The 22,450-nt window shown below is 32.3% G+C and overlaps 1 protein-coding gene and 1 long non-coding RNA gene across 2 annotated transcripts; both read left to right on the plus strand.

Moving 5' to 3' along the window:
• Positions 1–3,471: 3,471 nt before the first annotated feature.
• LOC134713970 (uncharacterized) lies at positions 3,472–14,675 on the plus strand. The gene is made up of 3 exons (XR_010106449.1): positions 3,472–3,680; positions 12,644–12,804; positions 14,552–14,675. It is a non-coding gene; the product is annotated as an uncharacterized LOC134713970 (long non-coding RNA).
• A 1,488-nt stretch (positions 14,676–16,163) lies between these two features.
• Positions 16,164–22,002, plus strand: LOC134713971 (uncharacterized). The gene is made up of 3 exons (XM_063575234.1): positions 16,164–16,299; positions 18,051–18,932; positions 20,208–22,002. Exons 2-3 carry the CDS (start codon positions 18,058–18,060, stop codon positions 20,326–20,328), a joined length of 996 nt encoding a protein of 331 aa, XP_063431304.1. The 5' UTR covers positions 16,164–16,299; positions 18,051–18,057; the 3' UTR covers positions 20,329–22,002.
• Positions 22,003–22,450: the final 448 nt, after the last annotated feature.

The raw sequence follows: 22,450 nt of genomic DNA on the forward strand, positions 1-22,450 counted from the left end.
TATATTAAAATGTAGCCTTAATTTATATTTAAAAAAAAACAGAATCTAAAGCCAGATATATCAAACATTTGTGTTTCCATCTATCCGTTTTCAGGACTTTAACAATCAACAATAACACGCCTGGAAAGTAAAATGCGTACTCGGCTGTCTGTAATCGACCATTTTTAGACACCCCAGGCTCCTAAAAAAACAAGCCGGGTGGGGGTTCAAAGATGCAAATTAAGTACTTATATCAATATTTTATCTTTTCGTGTACGGTTTATGACCCCTCCTGTGGCCTGTCAATTCCGAAATGTGCAAACTGCAATAGTATCAAAACAGCACAGACAATGAATAATAGAGATATAATTTTGTACATATATCAAGGGGAAACTTCTTGCAAAGCATTATTATTTATAGTTCATTATTGTATTTAGTAGAAAAAGAGAATTAAGTGGAAAAAAAATCACTATTTTTGTAGAAAATTTCCAGACCTTTGTACAGAGATTTTTGTTATGTTTAGCATGGGATCAACACAATGGTTTATTACCGACGGTAAAAAAAATCAAAATGTCTATCTACCTTGCACATTTCAGAAAATTCAGATCAGATAACGGAACTGGTTCCAGCAACATTTATAAGCAATTTAAGATTGTGACCCTCACAGTTTCCATTCACCACAAATATTCTCGTTACAACGAATCATTTTCAATACAAAAAAATACGTGTTGCATGCAGCCTTTTGTTTATCTATTAATATATGTATACGGATAAAGTTAAGTAAGGCAGCAGGGTCATCAGGGTGAGGAGTCCATGTCATCTGAAATAAATGCTAAGTATAGATCTAGAAAGCGAAATATAATCATGACATTAAAAAAGTCTCTTCTTTTCGACTTTTTTCGAACAAATTGACACATAAAATGAATTATATAGTATTGTGGAATTTTTAACTTATTTTAGAACCGGGCTGAAGTACGTATTTTAGATACTATATATAAATTGTTATCTGATATTGAACGAAAGATGTTGCCCTTTTATGTTATTATGTAATACAAGTTAAGATAATTTGAAAACACATATTAAACAGCCAAATGGATGCACAAGAGCTAAAATAGGAGTCATAGATCCTGTTGGCAACAATTATCTGGCTAATTTTATTGATTTTGTAACATTTGTTTCAAATATGACCAACTTCTTATCCAAAATCACCAGCACCGTATCAGGACCCACCAGCACAATGACAGGACCCACCAGCACAGTATCAGGACATGAATAAATTGAGAAAATGCTAAATTTTGATAAATTGCAATGTTTTTTCACAAAATTGTTTTATCGTGTGGATTGCGGTATAGAAAGCGGACTCTATGAGCATTTTTGTTTTATTTTTTCAGTTCGAGATTTTCTGAAAATGAGCATTTTTGTGTTACGCTTACTGAAACAGTTTAGAGGGTCATTTTTTAAATGGTTTATATATGAACCCCTAAGAAACGAAATGGAAAAATCTCAACTGTTTTCTTCCATTTTTTATGAGTGAAAACGTCAAAAATCATCATTTTCGTCTTTGTTTACATTTTTTCATTGATCACCAGCACCCGTCAGGACCAAATCACCAGCACAGTACGTTCTCTCGCAGGACAACCATACCCACCGTGCAATTTACGAAGGGATGATTTCAACGTCACCACTTTGAACTCTTGGTTCAATTGCTTTTGTGAGCAGCAACCCTCTACCAAGGATAAAGAATAAAGATATATAATGAAATCGTGTTAGGAAACGCAAGCCCTGATATATCGTATCAACTGGGATAAAGATATAATTGCTCCTTATGCATGCGCTGCTGGAATACAAATAATTAAAATGCAAGGATAAATGAAATCAAGAACACCATCATGTATAGAATTTTTGTAAAGGAATCCGAGCTAGTGGAGCACATGAAATCCATATCTTTTTTTTCTAATTGAATATTTTTGCACATTTGTTAATCTCGGAATAATATTAACAGTCTGCACCAAAAACTTTTTCAACTACTAGTCCCAAGACCAATATTCCAACATTTTTCTTATTGGTCAAAACAAAACAAAAATGACTGTAATGTCCTTTGTATTGCTCGAAATGTGTAAAAGAAAGTTTTGACCAACACGAGAGTGGTATATGTGTTACTTTATTTGTTTTGCTGTAAAGCTTCAAGTAGAAAATTAACACCTTTGCGAATACTTAGTTGTTAACTTTCATGACATATGGCTTCTGGTGGAGTGTTGTTTCATTGGCAACCTTCTCATTCTTATATTTATATGAAAGTAATGTTACACACAATTACAGAAATTTTGACAATTTGATTTTGGTGGAATGATAATTTGCCGACAATATTTTAAAATGAATATATAAGAATTATGCTGATTACTGGAATATGTTAATTTAAATAGCTTTCATTGAAACAAAAAAATGATTTAAGTCATACTAGTTATCAAATGTACCAGTCTTATCATTTGATACACTAGACGCGTGTTTCGTCTACATAAGACTCATAAGTGACGCTCAGATCAAAATTGTTAGAAAGCATAAAGTTGAAGAGATTTGAGGACCCAAAATTCCAAAAGGTTGTGCCAAATACGGCTAAGGTAATATAAGCCTGGAATAAGAAAATCCTATAGTATTTCGAATAATTCAAACTTTTGCAAACAGTAAATTTCTAAAAGTGACCATATAATTGGTAATCATGTCAACAACGAAGTGCTGTCAGTCATTCTAGTCATATTTAGTCCAAAACTTTTACAAATAAAGCAATTTTGTTTTCTTTTTGACACTTCTGTGTCCTTTATATCTTATTTTACGGAATGGGACTGATTAATTTTGCTCATGGTTGAAAGTCGTACGCTATGGTGTTGCTAAAATAACTTTACTTTTGGTATTGGGTGGAAAGTTGTCGTTTTGGCAATAATAACCAATCAATCTCCTTTTCATAATGTAAAATGCATTGTTCGCAAGTAAATGTCATGGAAAAACAAGGATATTGAAAAAGTTGTTTATTTTTTACTTTTTAATTCTCATGTGTCTCCTTGAAAAATATACAACTTTCTAAAGTATTCTCCACAAGTGTAAGGCTTTAAGTTCGATAATGTCACAGTGTACTTCAAATGTTTTTGTTATTAGGAAACTTTAACTTCAAGCCCTGTGATAAAATAATAATGTAAACTTCGGCGTAGATACTCGTGAAATGTACAACAAAGCACTCCATTAAGAAATTTACATTTCAAATAATTTACTGAAATAACGCATTACTTGTCCAATAGTAACAAAGCAACATGAGCCAAATCGTCATTTTATCTTCTAGGATTAGTAACACAAGTCATTTTAATAATTCTGTTTTTAAACAATTTACACATTTAATTAACTTAAAACTTGATAAATACCAAAGGTCATTGTTGATATAGAAAGTTTCTCAAGCTGAGGACGATATCGACCTGATAAGCAACCAGTGGCTACAAACAAATACCAGAGTTCCCAGGGAAGGACATTCATCTTGGTATGATACATTGATTCAAAATTTCTCTTACCTTTCATATGTTATATAAATATTTGTGCATCAAGTTTGTTGTTTTAACATCGGTCAAAGCTGTGGACGAAAGAGTTTACTTTTGATTTAAAAACACACAATGATAATTAAAACAGTATTGAGAATTTTATTTTTCACAATTCCATTGGTAAGTATATTTTAACGTATTTTGCACATATATATGCCAACGCACCAATTATTGTTAATTTTAAAGTTTTGCGATTTTCTAGAATTAAGAAAGTTAAAACGCTTATCTGTAGAATATTATTGTTTATTTAAACAAACTTGGTTCTTATTAGATATATTTTGTATATTCCTGTCAAGCAAACATTTTGACCTTGAACATGTCTTCAATCGGCTTTATAAACTAATAATGACTACAGTACTGATACAGCCTGCAACTTCTAATTGTATCTTGAGCTCCATTGTATTAAAACAATGCAAGTGCTGCTCATTTGAAATGTATTATTTCTCGTTTTAATTGTTTTACATTGTCTTATCGGGGCCTTTTATAGCTGACTATGCGGTATGGGATTTGCTCATTGTTGAAGGCCGTACGGTGACCTTTAGTTGTCAATGTTTGTGTCATTTTGGTCTTGTGTGGATAGTTGTCTCATTGGCAATCATACCACATCTTCTTTTTTATATTATAATTGTACGCTAGTGCTTTGTGTAATTGTATAGCATGTACATCAAGGAAAATAATACCATATAATTGTTTTGCGTCTGACGCACTTTTCTTGATTAAGCTCGAATTGGAAAGCTGAAACACAAAACAAACTGGAAACCAATGGCCGGTTTATAATAAAACATAGCCTCCTTTCACGTTGAGACTGAAATCAAGCGAATGAAATACATTATGTATTAGGTGTTGTGTAGCTCTTGCATTATCAGAAACATTAGTATGAATAATGTCCCACAAAGAACTGTTCAGTGTAAGAAAATAACACACTTATGATCAATTATGTTCAAACTCCAAATATTTGTATAAAGTTGGTTATTTTCTTAATAATTGAATAAATATATTTCAAATTTCACAAAAAACTTACACAGATATATCGGGACATATTTTAAGACCGTTATACATATCACATTAAAAGTGCTTTAAATTTGTAGCTTGTGATTGTAAAAGAAATCAAGGAAAATTGACCGTGCTCATGGCTCAAATCAGATTTTAGTTTTTATTTAAATCTTTTTTTGTAAAAGATCAAAATTTTCGAACTCTTAAAGGTTCAAGAATAAGTGAACCATCTTATGTTGACTGTTTTTTTTTTATTCTTCACTATAATGACCTGAAAACTAAGAATGTTCAATAAACATTTTTGTAACGGTTATTGTGTTCGACCAAAATGTAATTAAGTTTTGTCTAATCAGATATAGACTTCACCCTCCCTTCCACCTTACACCGACCTTCTTCCGTCTTTTTTCCCGAATATCTCAATGATAAACAAACAAGATAATTAATCTTATGGTTATCATGAGATAAAACACTAAATTTACCCATGATCATGTTTGTTATTGCTTTTATTCTTTAACAGGGACAAAATGCACAAACTACTTCATTCAAGGAAGTATTCACGGAGTTTGCTCTTGTTTTTATCCAACAAATTAAAGCAAATTCCCCTCAAGATTTTCATTTTCTCTTATATGATTTGAATCTTTCAATTGATTTGAAAAAACAACTTTGACTTGATTTCTAAAAACTGAAATCTGAAATACATGACCATTTATTTTACAAAGACTTAATTTAAACTATAATTGTTCAGACAGAATTGAAGAATGTTTATAACAGGTGCTCAAAATTTCTTTGTGTTAAGATATCATAAACGATTATTATTATTATTATTATTATTATTATTATTATTATTATTATTATTATTATTATTATTATTATTAAATGCTTAATATGGTTTTTTTTCTTTTTCTTTTCATTAATTTTAGATATGATTTAATTGTTTTGAAATGAATACAAATGTTCTCACTTATTTTTATCGTCGTCTGTTATTTGTGTACGTAGTGGATTTTTTTCTTATATCTTTTGCTACGCGTTATCAGAGTCTTTGAAATGCATAAATTTCGTTTTTTTCTTTAGCTCAAATAAAAACTGAAAACAACATTTTATAAAAAGCCATTCGAATTCGTCTGATGCGCTTTTCTGAATTTAGTTCCAGCAGAACGCTCAAAGCCGGACAAGCCAATGGTGTATCATTTGAAGAGCATTATGACCAAAAATGACTAATCAGTGAAAATTCCCTTTGTAAAAGCATGGAATTGTAGTATGACTACCAATGAGACAACGATCTACATAAATTAAAATGAAGTGGTTGTAAGCAATTATAGGTAACCGTACATGCATACACACGGAATGTAAAATGCATTTTTCTTGATTTTCAGTTAATAATAATAAGAAGGGACAGGCAATTACGTAAGATATACAGAACAACAAAAAATTAGGATTAAAATTCCTACAAAATTAAATGACGAGAAAAAAATACCCAAAATGTAAGCCTTGATATTGCGACGCCCATTATCTTATATATCTTATGTATGTCAGTCGATTTATCTGTATTTATTTTCGGATAAACTTCTTTTTCAGTTACTCAAAACTTCATAAATATAGAGATTAATTAGGTATAAAGTAAGTAAATAAAGTCGACTGTCTGTAAAAGGAATTCAAAGTAAGCAGGTTTAATTTGCGTCCGAATGGGATATGTGTAATAAATGACTGTGCTATTACTAAATAGAATGATTGAAGACTTAAAATGCACTTTACGGTTTTATAGTAAGTCTTTAAAGACGTCTTCATAGCATAATTACAAACAGATAAGATATGATGGTAAACTTATTACTCTTAGCTGCAAATTATTTTATCAACGCAAAGCATTGACATGTCATCCTTTTTGCTAAAAGTTGTAGCTTCAATTGAAGTTGAGATTTTTTTATTTTTTTATACCCTTCTATAGAAAACCTCTACAATCAAGTCTTTTTTTTTTCTTTTTCTTTCTTCAAAAAATAGCAATGTGATTTTTTTAAATAAAGCAACACTTAAAAATAATCATATCGCCTTCTTACAAAATCCACGTCATGTGGACTCTAGCTAGGGTATGGATAGTTGTCTAATCGCCCTCTTAAAAAATATACGTCATTTAAACTATAGCTAGGGTATGGATGATTTTCTAATCGCTCTCTTTCAAAATCCACTTCATTTGGACATAGTTAGGATATGGATAGCTGTTTAATCGCCATATGACATAAATTCATGTCATTTAGAATGTAGCGACGATATGGATAGTTATCTACGTGCCCTCTAACCAAATCTGTGTCATTTGAAATATAGCTATGATATGGATAGTTGTCTAAACGCCCTCTTACAAAATCCATGTCATTTGGACTTTAGCTAGGATATAGATAGCTGTTTAATCGCCGTCTAACAAAATCTGCGTCATTTGGACTCGAAGTATGATATATATAGTTGTTTACTTGCCCTCTAACAAAATCCGCGTCATTTGGACTGTAGCTATGATATGGATAGTTTTCTATACGCCCTCTTACAAAACCACGTCACTTGGTCTTTAGCTAGGATATGGATAGCTGTCGCCGTCTAACAAAATTCATGTCATTTAGATTCTAGCGAGGATATGGATAATTGTCTACTTGCCCTCTAACAAAATCCGCGTCATTTTGACTCTAGCGAGGGTATGGATAGTTGTCTAATCGCCCTTTAACAAAACCCACGTCATTTGGACTCTAGCTAGGGAATGGATAGTTGTCTAACACCCTCTAACAAAATTCACGTCATTTTGGACTCTAGCTAGGGAATGGATAGTTGTCTTACACCCTCTTACAAAATTCACGTCATTTGGACTCTAGCTAGGGAATGGATAGTTGTCTAACACCCTCTTACAAAATCCACGTCATTTGGACTCTAGCTAGGGTATGGAAAGTTTTCTAATCGCCCTCTCACACAAAATCCACGTCATTTGGACTCTAGCTCTAGGGTGTAGATTGTTGCCTTAACAACATATAACAAAACCCACGTCATTTGAAACTCTGGCTAAGGTATGGATGGTTTGCAATTTTCCTCTAACAAAATCAACTTCATTTGGACACTAGCTAGGGTATGGATTGTTGTCTAATCGCTCTCTCACAAAATCCACGTCTTTTGGAATCTAGCTAGGATATGGATGGTTGTCTAATCTTCCTCTAACAAAATCCAAATCATTTGGACTCTAGCTAGGATATGGATGGTTGTTTAATATTCGTCTAACCAAATCTTCGTCATTTGGACTCTAGCTAGGGTATGAATTGTTGTCTAACCACCCTCTAACAGAATTCACGTCATTTGGACTATAGCGCATGGATAGTTGTCTTAACACCCTCTTACAAAATCCACGTCATTTGGACTCTAGCTAGGGAATGGATAGTTGTCTAATCGCCCTCTAACAAAATCCACGTCATTTGGACTCTAGCTAGGGTATGGATAATAGTCTAATCGCCCTCTAACAAAATCCTCGTCATTTTGGATTCTAGCTAGGGTATGGATAGCTGTTTAATCACCCTCTAACAAAAGTCATGTCATTTGGACTATAGCGCATTGATAGTGGTCTAATCGCCCTCTCCCAAATTCACGTCATTTGGACTCTAGCTAGGGTATGGATAGTTGTCTAATCGCCCTCTAACAAAATTCACGTCATTTGGACTCTAGCTATGGTATGGATAGTTGTCTAATCGCCCTCTAACAAAATTCACGTCATTTGGACTCTAGCCAGGGTATGGATATTTGTCTAATCGCCCTCTAACAAAATCTACGTCATTTGGACTCTAGCTAGGTTATGGATAGTGGTCTAATCGCCCTCTAACAAAATGCACGTCATTTGAACCCGAGCTAGGGTATGGATAATAGTCTAATCGCCCTCTCACAAAATTTCACGTCATTTGGACTATGGCGCATATATTGTTGTTTTATTGACAATAGTAACACCATCATCAATCTTCTTATGTCATACTGTAATATCAAGACAACACAAACAAACATACACGCAATGGTAAATAAAATGCCATACATATAATCAAACACAGCCTACCCCCCTATGATGAACTCGCAACCCGTTTCTTTTCAAGATTAGTACAAGTATATGAAGTCTTTATTAATTTCACATACTTCGTATTTAGATATAGATATGATTTGTACCAGAGACATATGTAATGTCCCTATACTATACCATGCCTCTGTTTGTACTAACAAGAAACAAAAGCTTCTGTTTCTATTTAGCAACGGTATCTATAAATTTTACTTCAATGACAATGACACAATTTTATAACTACTGAATAAATGATTAATTGCAATGTATTGTTTCAAAATGTTATGTTGCTACACTTTTAGTCTTTATAAAGATCCATGTTCTGAACATAAACAAAAACTAAATTTTCATTTTCGATCACCTTTTCATCAAACTTTTTTCATTTTAGTTATACAAAACAATATATGAAGGTTTTTTTGCCGTTCAGACTCTTTTGAAATTTGAATTGCTTTATTGTTTGAATAATTATGTATGTTACAGTTCTGGAATGACGATAAAAAAAATATCAGAAATGCCCACTTTTGTTTTGAAATTAATAAGCTGTAAAATAAACAACTCTTGCATAAGTTTTGTTTCTATTGAGTAGTTCCAAATCAAAACAAGTACTTTTTTTCGCGTTGTTTGTTGGTTCGAGGTGTATATTCACTTAAGACACTAATTTTCATCTAAACAATGGCCTTCAATTCAAACATTTTCATATCAATATTTTCAATTTGTTCTCGGATTTGAAAATATTACTAGATGATAACTATTCTAAACATACAGAAAATGTAAATATTAACGTGGGTGTTTTTGGTGGTTGTATTGTATCACATTGATATCACCAGGGAGGGATGAATATAGGTTAGCACTTTGGTTTAAGATCGAATGTACAAGAGGTCGGACAGCTATTATAACGAAAAAAGGGACTGGCAAGTATAGGAACATTTGCACATTTGCAAGAATATATTGCACCGACTGTGAATATATATCATGCATCTTCATACTTTTCGTGGTATTTAATATAAAATGACGAGTCTTTTGTAGACGAAACGCGCATCTGGAGTGAAAACAATACTAAAATTTCAATCCTGGAAACTATGATGAATTTATTTACAGGTACTGAGTCGATGCCACTGCTGATGAGGTTTTTATTCCCCGAGGATATCACCAACCCAGTAGTCGACACTTCTGTGTTCACATTAACTAACATTGATATGGTCATATTTATAAATCAACTGTTTACAAAATTTGGATTTTTGAAATGCTAATGATTTTCTACAACAGTTGTAGATTATCTTAGCTGTGAAAACTTTTGGCAAAACTTTAAGAACATTTGGTCCTCAATGCTCTCCATTTCGTACTATGTTTGGCCATTTTAACCTTTTTTTATTAGAGCGTCACTGATGAGTCTTTTGTAGTCGAAACCCTCATCTAGAGTAAATGCAAAATGTCAATCCTAGTATTTATGATGAGTTTACTCAGTTGTCCAGTCATGTTACAGAGCTGATAATTTGGACAGACATTAAAAACGTTGGCCAAACGAGGGCCAAACATTGCTTCATTTTTTTATAATCTGAATAATAATGGGATTAGTTTTAGGTTTGATAAATAAAAATCATCTCTAACTAAAAGCTCACCAGAAGTGATCTTCGTCTGTATATAAGCCTAATAATCTGCGCTCGTACCAAAACAGTTGGAATTTCTAAACTTAAACAAGTTTTACGGTTGAAAAGAAAGAAATTAAAAAATAATCATTTATGCATTGGGAAAACCTTAGTGATAACTAATTTTAACATTTTGTGCGCAGATTATTTATAACAAATGACCTCATCCCAGCTCTTGAAGTGTTTACTACTGTGCCGCTGCGCTGGTGTTTCCATTTGGGACGGTTACTTTACCAGCAGTTTCACCAACCGTTTACTCAAGGAAAAAATCACTAAAATGATAATTGTCATACTAGTAACCAAAACATAGCTACTCTGAAAAAGAAGCATTTTTTTTTCTCTAAATTTCATTTTTTATAATGTTCAATCAAGTTCTAATTGTCCCTTTTTGCATACACTTGACATGTACATATATAACTGACAAGTCAATGAAAATGTACAATGATTATCTAAACTGAAGGGTCGTCCAAGTAGAGTTGAAGCATACTGATTACCCGAACAACGAGTACATGTCAGTGTTATTTAAACTTTCCTTTCGTTTCATCTTTAGATAACCATACACATGATCTGATAAAATTGTTTAATAATAAGAATAAATATATGAGACATTTTTAATTTAGATCTTTTGAATTATTCTTTCACACGATAATTAATTTAAATATAACGTTACAGACATTGACTCATTTCTTTCTCCCTCTTCCTTTTACGAGAAGATTAACAAGGAAATTAAAACAGGATGATGTCTTCTACATTAATTTTGTACGTTTAAAATCAAACAAAACATTACAAACATACTGCACTTGATAAACTGGTGACAAAATAGAACTCATCAATGTTTGGAATTTCTCCTTGAGACACTATATTGAATATTAGTCGACAAGAAACGTTTCAGATTTATTATCAATAATGTAAATAAATTATTATATATCTTTATTTGCAAAACATACAAAAAACAAATTTGGTTGTGGCAAATACATTGACAAACAAACATAATGAAACATAATGAAAACTCGACAATATTATAAGAAATATGATAAAAACAGTTACTGTTCTCCTTTCCTCTGTTCTAATGACTCTTTAAGGTAGCACAATACAAAGATTTTATAACTCCAACTCCCACGTTTTAAAATGTTGTAACTTTCTTAATAATGCTTGCAAAATTATATAAATTATAGTTTTGGATAGCTATAACAGATTACTCTTTCAAATTAATGCAATGTTAGTATTATGAAAACAATTATGTAACCAATTATAATTTTAACAGTGTCTAAAATATTTTCCCCCAAATTTCCACTTTCAAATGAATTTAGCTTCTTCATAGGTTTCCCTAGAGGGTTGATTTTATTACATGTTGTTCCTATGGCCATTATCTACAAAAGGGTGTCTCAGATTTCAGATAGAATGTATAGAACAAATTTTACACCTAATTAAACATTATCTTCTTTTATATGGTTAGGATGTTTACACTAACTAGAGATTTATGAGAGAATGGAATACCATAGAGACAATCTGAGACACCCTTTTGAAGCCCATGATGTGTTGATTAAGATTTCGTTAAAATTTTCTGTATAGTATAAGAGACGATAGAGCTAAATTCATTCAAGTGAACTTACCTAGATTTTGCCACTAATTACGTAATAATTAATTACTAAATGATTGCATAATAAAAATATTGCATTCATTTAAAAGATTAAACTTTTATCTATCTATATATACCTCTTTTATTAATTTCTATGCATTCATAAGAAAGTTACAGCATTTCAAAGGTTAGTGATTAAAAGTAAAAAAATCTTTGTATTGTGCTACATTAATAAAAGAAACAACTGCTTTTACATCATTTGGTGTTGATGGATTAAGTATTATCACGAGTTTATCAGTAAAATTAAGTGTATTAAAATTTACATATTTTTGTTTATAATATTTTAGAAAGATTTCTCTTTTATTTTTATTTATTTTACAGTTGAAGAAAAAATGAAATTCATAAATAACAATAAAAAAACAGTTGTGTACATTAACCCTCATTTGCAGCTGTAGGTTAAGGGGTTTTGTTTTAAACAGATTAAATACGTTTTTAAATGATGTAAAGTTCTTAATTTATCGTTGAATAAAAACTGAATTATATACTGTGGATTCATTATAATTCGTGGGAAAACAATTTTCGTGAAGTTCGTAATCAAAGCTGTCGATACTAGACAGACAAAATGTTTATTTAGAATTTTCTTGATAGTCTTGAATGCATATTTAAATTTGTCATTTTTGTTTTTTTCGATCATCTCTTAAAACGTGTTGGCTTACCTGATTTAATAGACCGTTTTTACTTGTTTTTGTAAATATTATACTTCGCACTCATAATTATCATTAATTGGTGAATTTCTCTTTTTCAGATAACTATTGCTTCCTCCGACAGCAAATTATATATCGGGTTTCTGGGATATTTGAATCCAAACAACACCGACATAAGCGGAAATTGTTGTGATGGCACGAAACCACCATGTAATGCCTTATGTCACCTAATATTTAACGTCACGGTGCAGGGTAAATCAATGTAAGAACTTCTTTTTAAGTTCAGAATATTTATTTAAAAATGTATCTGTATCTGCACCAGCTTTGGCTTTCATTCAACAGGAGAGAGTGACACCTCTTGACGGTGTTGTAGAGCTGCCTTGAAGTTCTCAACTTTATTTACGCGACCAATTCTGTCTTCCAGTTGGTTCCTATATACATGTGCATGCTCGTGACAAAGAAAGAATAATTATATGGATCCGTGTTGTATGGAATAGTGTATATTGCCTTCGTACTGTTCAGTGTTCAGAACTGAGTTTTTCGCTATATTGGCACTTTCAAGGTTATCAAATTTTGTCGGTTTGATTTTACTCTTATGTTTACTTTTAACAAGACAATCATTAGGATTAAAAGTCGGGGTCAAATTTTTAACCACTTTGTACAGAAATATCATCCGTTGACTGTAGATTGTTCAGCTCTAACTCGGCTAGTATTTTAGTAACCCTCTTCTTTAGACCTGTTATCGCCTGTTATGAACCTGGCTACATTCTTTCCATACATTTCTTACAAACGATACATGTATTCTTTTTGCAATCTTTATAGCACAAACGTATATTTCTTCTTTTAAAAAAACATTGTTGATTTGGCTTTTTTGGCTACATTTGAGATGTGTGTAGTCCAGGTCTTCTGATATTTGCAATGTTTCCTGGTATCTTATGCCCATCCTTTGCAAGCCTATATGGATTATGCTGAACCTTTTGTAGTATGTGTTCTTAAATGCTGTATATGTTCTGGTTGTTGTTCTTAATGCTCGGAATATAGCACTTTTGCATTTAGGCGCATGTCCCAGTTTTTAGCCCATATTCTTAGGTGTGTGGTCATGTTATATTTTTATGTTCCTAATACCATATACAAAAAGTCTGACTGATGATTTAACTGCATCTGGTAGGTCGTTAATGTGGCAAAGGAAGAGAACATTGTGTAACATCGCAACCAACTGGCAGTTTGTTGGTGGCATGGTGTTTATTGCTTTGGAGAAGTCACTGACAGCTACATCAGTTTGTTTCGCTGCTGTGTTTAGGATTTCATAGAGTAGTAAAGTGAAACCATGTTTTAGTGATGTTTTAAATACCCTGAGGTTCACTACTTTTTTAAGCATATGTCTACATATAATTTGTTCTGTCAGCCTACATGGTACAGATGTTAAGGATACTGGTCTGTAGTGTTCTGGTGCGTGTTTTTCTCTCTTTTTAAGACACTTGAGATGTTTGCATTGAGCCAGTCACTTGATAGTGTACCAGTATTTATGGATTATTGGAATATCAATGCAAGTCCAGGTGATACTTGTTTTAAGAATATTTTTGATATAATGTTTGGTGCGCCGTCTGGTCCTGATGCCATTAATGTATTTATTTTTTTTAGCAACTTTTCAACTTCTTCCTAATTTATTTTCAGTATATGTAGATTTTTATTGATAACTATGCATAACTTGTTTTTATCCATATAGTATAGTTAAGTCCATATATACTGCTTTGGTCATTTGAATATTTTCATTGTTTGTGGTGATGCTTTTTGTATAAATGATTAAAGTTCTACTGCAGAGTGACCTGCCAGATGATTGTCATAAATGATTATGTTTAATTTTCAAACCGTTTGTCGAGATTTTTCCTAAGCAGGACATTTTAATTCAAAGAGTAATTTAAAAGATCACATTATCATATTCATTGACCATAAAGATTTGTACTAGCTTATCAATAGAAAATATATTAACCAACGTTTTATTTTATCAGTGAACAGCAAAGCCGTAAACTCTCCGCAAAACCAATAGAAAGCAGTGCCGCTGAGCATTTTCAGTTGAGTAACACAGACCCTGAAATTATTAACCCGCTTATGTTCACGTTTGGTACGTGGCCGGTGAGTTGAAATTAACATATAACCAGGAATCAGAACACTGCACAGGGGCGGATGCAGGAATTTTCGAAAGGGGGGTGCTAACCCAGGGCAAAGGGGGGGTGCAAAACATATGTCCCGATACAAATGCAATGATCGGCAAAAATAAAGGGGGGGGGTGCGCACCCCCGGAACCCCCCCTCTGGATCCGCCACTGCTGCATGAAGGAGACAATTCCTCAATTAAAAATATTTTCTAACATTTTGTAACAGCAAAATTTATAACAAAAAAGTCCGTATTTCATTCCAGTACCGAAGTACTGGTTACTGGACTGTTGAAACCCTCTGGGACTAACAGTACAAAAGGAATGACCAACACATATCTTCAAAGACACCTAACTTATGTTATAAATCGACAAACGCGCGTGTCATCTGAAAAAACAACCCAACACTATTCAGTAGCGTATACATCCAAATCGCTGGAAGACCAAATAAGTTGCCGTAAAAAAAAACATTATAGTGTTTCTAATGGTTTCAATATTCTATGAATTCTTAATCGATTATACTTTTATGTCTGCACCAGATTTCTAATCTGACAAGACATTCATTGGGATGAAAATTCAACCGGCAATAGTTTCGGCGTATCGACCCAGTTGTCGAAAAAAATCGCATAGGATACCAGGCTTATTATAATTCAGTTATGGAAATAGTGTTTCGTCTTCAGATGACTCATAAGTTATTCTCTAATCCAAACAGATACAGACACAATAGTTTCAAAGTTAAAGGATATCATAACAATAAAGACCCAACAGATTGTGTCGAATGCGGCTAGGGCATCTATGAATCGTGGTAAAAAAAATGAGTGTTTCGGACGTTTTTCACATTTGATTTTTTGATATTAAGTATACGCAGCTACTATTACATAGGTACTTTTTGCTGTACTAAAAATATGTAGTACTGGAAATTTACTTTTAATATTTAGTTCTATTTCTTTACTTTAAAATTATTGTAATATTTAGGTACTTGTATTTTACAGTACTTGATTTGTACTAAATGTTTTGGTACAGAAATAATACAATATTCCATGTTTGAAAATTATAATTTTAAGAGATTTGAAATAGAAAACTTTCAAAATGCTGAAAATGTAACGGAAGTAACCAAAAATATGCAGTACCTAAATTTCAAGTACAAATTATTATTAATAAGTACTGTAAAATACAGGTTCCTAAATATTACAATAATCAAAAGTACATTTCCAGTACTACAGATTTTTAGTACAGAAATAGTACCTATGCAAAAGTAGACGTGTAAGAACCTGACTGATCCAATGATCTTTCACGTTAGCCTCTAGACTTGGGTTGCTAAAAACAAAATCCAGCTTACCTTGTCATATACGGCGACGTGAGCTTTATAGAAAAATACTATTGTTGAATATCTATCACAATCTATATCATTATTTTTGTTATCTCCTATATACTTTATTTTCAACAGTATGAGGTGAATATAACGATCACAGTTTTTCATGACGACAACGGCGATGGAGGACAAAAAATTGTTGACAAATTTACAGTTGCCTTAAATATTCAAAACCCATCTTGGCAGTATCATCATAAAAACGCTACTGGAACTAGATCTCATTCATTTTCTTTGTAAGTACTTTTCCGTTAGAGTATCACATTGGTAAATTTATTTGAAAGAAATGATAAATAAGGCACATTCATAACCACCTTCAAAAGACTCTTAAAAGATTTCTTTCACAAATGAATAAAGCATTGAAAATACGTAGGCTAAATGTAATCAAACTTTAAGAAACCATCAAATTTAACCTGCAGAAGTCAACAAATGACTTCAGTTATTGACAAACATCAACACCGTTTGTCTAGTTATAATGGCACCAGGTCTATTCGAGTTTTGAGTTTTATAATCCTGGTACCTTTGATAACTATTTGATATATTTCACAAAAAGAATATCCCAGTTCCACAAAGGAACAAAAACTTATCTTATTCTTGCACAAACGGATTACTAAAATATTCTCATATTATATCAGCGGTCAATAAGCATGTGTGGGTCAAACAATACAGACGGAATACTAATAACTGGTAAACAGTTAGAGCAATTTGTTTTGGGCAACTGACAAATAATGAAACATTGCACCTTCAAAAAAGGCGCAGTTTATCAATTCAAAAAAATTAACTAATCTTTAAATCGAAGTTGTGTGTCTGTGTTTTAGAGAAAATTGACAAACAAATTATATCAAAGCAGTCATAGTGAAGTTAAGAGTGATATAAAACTTTGTGAGTTCTAAAAGAGAACAAGAAATATTGGTTAATCATATAAAAATGCAACATACACACGTAAGCAAAGCTAACTGTCTCATTTTCTACAATTAATAAGAGGTAACCACAGATAAGGCAATAGCATAACACGAAACAATATAAATATAAGATGTGTTATGGATTTTAGAAAGAAAAAACATATATAGTTCAAATATATGGATTTCATTTATGGAAGCTCTAAAAGGAGTAAGCTTCCTTAACTAACCTCGAACCTATGCAAGTTGTTAAAGAATTCACTTATAAGGTCTTTGGATTAAAAAAAATAAACACATTTATTCTAAAACCAGTTGTTGGCATGATACGGTTTATGTTCTTCTCATATATTTTATGATGGTATGATACTCAACCCTTCATGGGAGGGATTGTGCTGCTTGATATTTATATGATTTAGACATAATCTTTCAATCAGTTTAATTGAGGTCTAAAGGTAGAATGTCAGTGACTGCTAGTTGTCCTTTGTTAATGTATGTATTATTGTCATTTTGGGGTTTTATGTTTTTTTGTTACCTATTCTGGCATCGGACTCGGACTTCTTTTAAACTGAGTTTTACTGTGTGCTTTACTGTGCGTTTGTTTTTGTTGGATGATGGTTGAGATCTCCAAAAAACATGTTTAACCCCGCAAGTCAGGAGCCTTTGTAAATCTTGTATGATTTTTAATTTTAGTTTTTTTAATATATTTCGGAGTTTAGTATGACGTCCATTTTGGTCCTCAAAGCTTTTCAACTTCGTACTTTATTTGGCCTTTTTTATCTTTTTGTTGGATTCGAGCGTCACTGATGTCTTTTGTAGACAAAACGCGCGTCTGGCGTATATACAAAATTTAGTCCTGGTATCTATGTTGAGTTTATTTATCACTGAACTAGTACACAGTTTGGTTTAAGGGCCAGCTGAAGCTCGCTTGTGGGTGCAGGATTTTTTCCCGTTGTATTGAAGACCTATTGGTGGCTCTTTGGTCGGGTTGTTGTCTCTTTGACACATTCTCTATTTCCATTCTCAATTTTATGTAAAATTGGATGGCAAGTCATAGATATTTGTGTTTTGATTTTTTTTCTCTTTTCTAGATTGAGTATGATATTTCGTTATGAATGTTTGAAGCCAAAGGAAAATGACAATGGATGCTTTAGTAGGGACTGTGTATTACACCAAAACGAAACGGAATGCCTTGATATCCTGCAACCAAACAATCAAGATAACACAACTGATATTGTGTTACAAACAACACCAAGCCCTTACGAATGTGAGCGTTTTGAAGTTCCAAATATCGGAGAGTTTCTGAATTGCACAAGTCAAATGACCGATACAACAGAACAAGTAACACAAGAGATAACTACGCAAATGAACATTGAAGAAACAACCTTGTCAAATGAAATTACAACACATTTAGATAAACAAACAGACTCGGTAACGACAACAAAACCAACCGATGAGAAAAGCTCAACAATTACAACAGATATACCTACCAAAGAAACTTCTTCAGTAATCCCAGAAACTACACATACAGACATCTCTATAACTTCACAAAATTCAAATTCAAAAGTAACGAGTGATATTGTGAAACATCATACGTCAGTTAACAGTGTAACGACAAATGAAAAACACACGTCTTTTAAGTCATCTACAAACTTACCATCGACAAAACAAATTTCAGAAAGTACCAGTAAATCAACTACTGAGTCAATAAAAACATTTATGTCATCAACGCCGACAAACTCGTTGACAATTCTTGTTTCTACAAAAGATATGAATAAAACTGGAATACCAAGTGGTCCAGGTGTAGTAAGCAGTCCTCCAACGCATTCTACCGACATACCAGATATTAATACAACGATAAAAGAAACAAATAGTGGACCAATGAAATACTGGCCTGGTATAGTTGGGGGAGTTTTAGGAGCTTGTGTAGTGGTTGCTGTAGTTTCTTACATAATATACAGTAGAAGAAGAAGGTGAGTAAAATGTGGAGAAAATGATGATCACGTGTATCTGTTATGTAAAGATTTTCCTTGGTTGGAAATATTGAAGTATTTGTATCGAAACTTGGCATCTATATATTTTAGACAGTACTAAGCCGAAATGAGGAAACATAAAAAAATGTTTATGATAGAAGATTATTTTTTTTATAAAATAGCCTAAAAAACTATATTGGTTGATTAAAAAATATATATGTTAATCTGTTTTTATAAATTTCCTGTTTACAAAACTTTGAATGTTTCGAAAAACTAAGGATTTTCTTATCCCAGGCATAGATTACCTTAGCCGTATTTGGAACAACTTTTTGTAATTTTGAATCCTCAATGATCTTCAACTTTGTACTTGTTTGGCTTTATAAATATTTTGATATAAACGTCACTGATGAGTCATGTGTAGACGAAACGCGCGTCTGGGTACTAAATTATAATCCTGGTATCTTTGATAACTATATACATCGACCGAAATTGTTCGAACCCCTGCTTCTATGACATCGTGGCAACACCACATCCACTGTGTCGAGCGCCATAAACTATTTCTCGAACTACTCAATAAACTGTAGCTTTCGTTAGTCGAAAACGAAAACAGTGCATAATTGTCTGGTTGTTCGTTACTTACAGATAGACAATACTTGACTAATGACAGATATATAGATAAAGGCACCAGTAGTATACCGCTTTTCAAATGTCATAAGTCGATTAAGATAAATTAAATCCGAGTCGCAAACCAAAACCGAAGGACACACATTAACTTTCAGAGAAAAAACAACGAAATAACAGAAAATCTGGACTGTTATTAAAACAAACGAACTACATGTATGTGACATGTGTGATAACAACTATTACATTCCTGAATTGGTACATGACATTACACTATAACATACTGCATACTAGTACCCATACTTTCAACAGTCACTCCACTGGTACGATATAATATTTTCAGTAATACACAGGAAATACCCAATGTAAATGAGGACTCAAGTAAGTAGTATGTTAGTGATAACATTGAGAATGGAAATGGGGAATGTGGCAAAGCGACAACAACCTTACCATAGAGCAGACAACAGGCAATTAAAAAACCTATGAATGACCGTCGCTGTTAACCAGACCTGCCTAGTATATCAGGCGACACTTGTGTACACTTAGATACCCTAACCACACGATCACAGTGTCTTTAATTTTTGTTCTTTTCTAAAGATTGCCAACCTCTTTTCATTTTTATATTCATTAAAAGTAAAATATGTTTTTTTGTAGAATGAATAAAAGAAATAATGATATATACAATGTGAACCCGAAAAGATGGGTGCTTGAACCTCCAGAGGAGAATGGCACATCTGGAAAATCAGAAATAGCATTGGAAACTGAACAAGTTTGAGGATGAAAGAAGAACAAAACACTTTCTTATCAACTGTGATATGTTTCTGTGCTGAGGTACACAATTAGCACTGAGATTGCGAGGGCACTAGTGTGACCATTATATCATAAGGTCAAAAATTTGGGAGTAAAGTTTAAAGTTGGGCTAATGGTGTTTTTCAAATACAAATATCAAACCAATAAAAATGAAAATAATGTAACTATCAATTTTTAAACAATAAAAAATATTTTATGAAATATAATTATAATTCATTAAGCAGGCTAAACAGAATAACTTATACTTTCTTTGCATACATGACACCAGACAAAAACCTTCAAATAAGGGAAAAGTTCGACAAACAACTCAATTATAGAATGTAAGCAATTTCTGTAGAAACAGTTCATTACAAATATATAACTAGTTTTTTAATACTATTGGAAACATTTTGAAAAGCAAGTACAAGATAAATGAGAATCTACCATAGAATTTTTTGCTGCTCATATTACTATGATGAAATCAGAATTCACTCTAAACTCTGCTATTAACTTTGAAAATATATATAATTTTTTTATAGACATTTTTAATTGTTTTCACATGAATTTTACACCCTGTTTGTTTTTAAATTAATATAGCATTATATTTATCTCATGAGAGAATACCATTTTGAAGTTATGAGTTTATCGGTGGGAAAAAAGTATCCGATGTCCTCATCAAAACACGCATCAGATTCATTATACTAGTAACCTTTAATGACCTCAAAAATCTCACATTTACAAGGGGATTAAAAGAGGAATATTTAAAAACAAACAATTGAAGGTCAATAATATATTTGCGATAATGTATACTGTCATTTATATTTGAATAATTACATTGGATGTATGTTTCATTATAATGCGTTATCCTGATTGGCTAACAGCACATCACATGTTATTCCGTAAACAATTGCATGAGACAATAACATTTATCATGCATGATGACACGAGATCCCACAATAAAGTGCACAGGTGAATTAAATAAAACTGGATAAAAATCGTGTTTTCATGATCCTAGCTAAAAAAATGTAATTATAAGTATTGAATGCTTCTTTTTGTAACTTTATAGGGTTGTAAATGCGTTGACCGTGCGTACATTTTTAGAATGTGTGTTTTCATTTATTTATTCAAATTTTGGTCATGCACATATTAGCCGTATCATTACAACAGAGTCAAATAAACGACATTTTGCTGTTTGCGATTGGCCTGATCGGCTTCCGCATCTTTCAGTAGTCAGCATTGTGAAACGGTAGCAATTTCTGTATGACTTTTTTAAAAGTAGATTTTTAAGTATTTTTTATGATGCTGTACATTGCGCTTGTATATTTTTTCGATAGTAAAAAATCAGAACCTTTATACTTTAATATGTCGCTGGCGATTTTAACGATTCTGGTTGAATTATTTATTTTATTCAAATTGCATTTGTATTTTATGTTTATGAAAATCGATTATAAAATTATGCTAGAATATCATTCAGCGCGTTATCATTGAATCAAAATTCAATACTTAGCAAATAAATTAGGTCAGTTCAAACTTTAAAAACAATAATCGTTTTGTATGTGACAGAAGCATGAAATGTAAACAGATGCTGTAACCATGGTAACCGAACTTGCATATTATCGGTTGTGTGTGTATCCATCAAGCTAAGACTAATATTAGTAAAAAAAAGTCTCAGCATCAAGGATTACTGTATCATGATCTTTCAAAATATTTGTAGTATTCATCTGTAAATTTTCATAATTATATTGTTTTGAATTAATCATTTTCATTAAAATGTATTTTTAAATCATATTGCTTTATTTATTTTACGTGTATGTAAAGACAAATGATATGGAAACGTATGATCTATGGGTACTCACTAATCACATGGTATTATGCTTTCCTCGTGTTATGGGTTCTGGTTAGCCGAGTTGCAATGTATTCGAACTAATATAATATGTTGATACCGTATGCCTGTTATGTAGTACAGACGTCCATATCGTCCAAACTCTGAATTTGGAAAAGAAGTTACTCCATAAACATACATCGTCTGGCTGTCCTGGTAAACATGGTAAACGACGCGCATCAAGAATTTGGTTTTTGAACAAAGTATTTCAACCACGATACTGTCG

The sequence above is a fragment of the Mytilus trossulus genome, chromosome 4, assembly GCF_036588685.1.
Source record: "Mytilus trossulus isolate FHL-02 chromosome 4, PNRI_Mtr1.1.1.hap1, whole genome shotgun sequence".
Classification (NCBI taxonomy): domain Eukaryota; kingdom Metazoa; phylum Mollusca; class Bivalvia; order Mytilida; family Mytilidae; genus Mytilus; species Mytilus trossulus.

Coding starts and splice junctions, on each gene's coding strand:
- LOC134713971 (XM_063575234.1), top strand. CDS start 18,058: ATGATATTTCGTTATGAATGTTTGAAGCCAAAGGAAAATGACAATGGA. Junction 18,933..20,207: donor ATATACAGTAGAAGAAGAAG/GTGAGTAAAATG, acceptor GTTTTTTTGTAG/AATGAATAAAAGAAATAATG.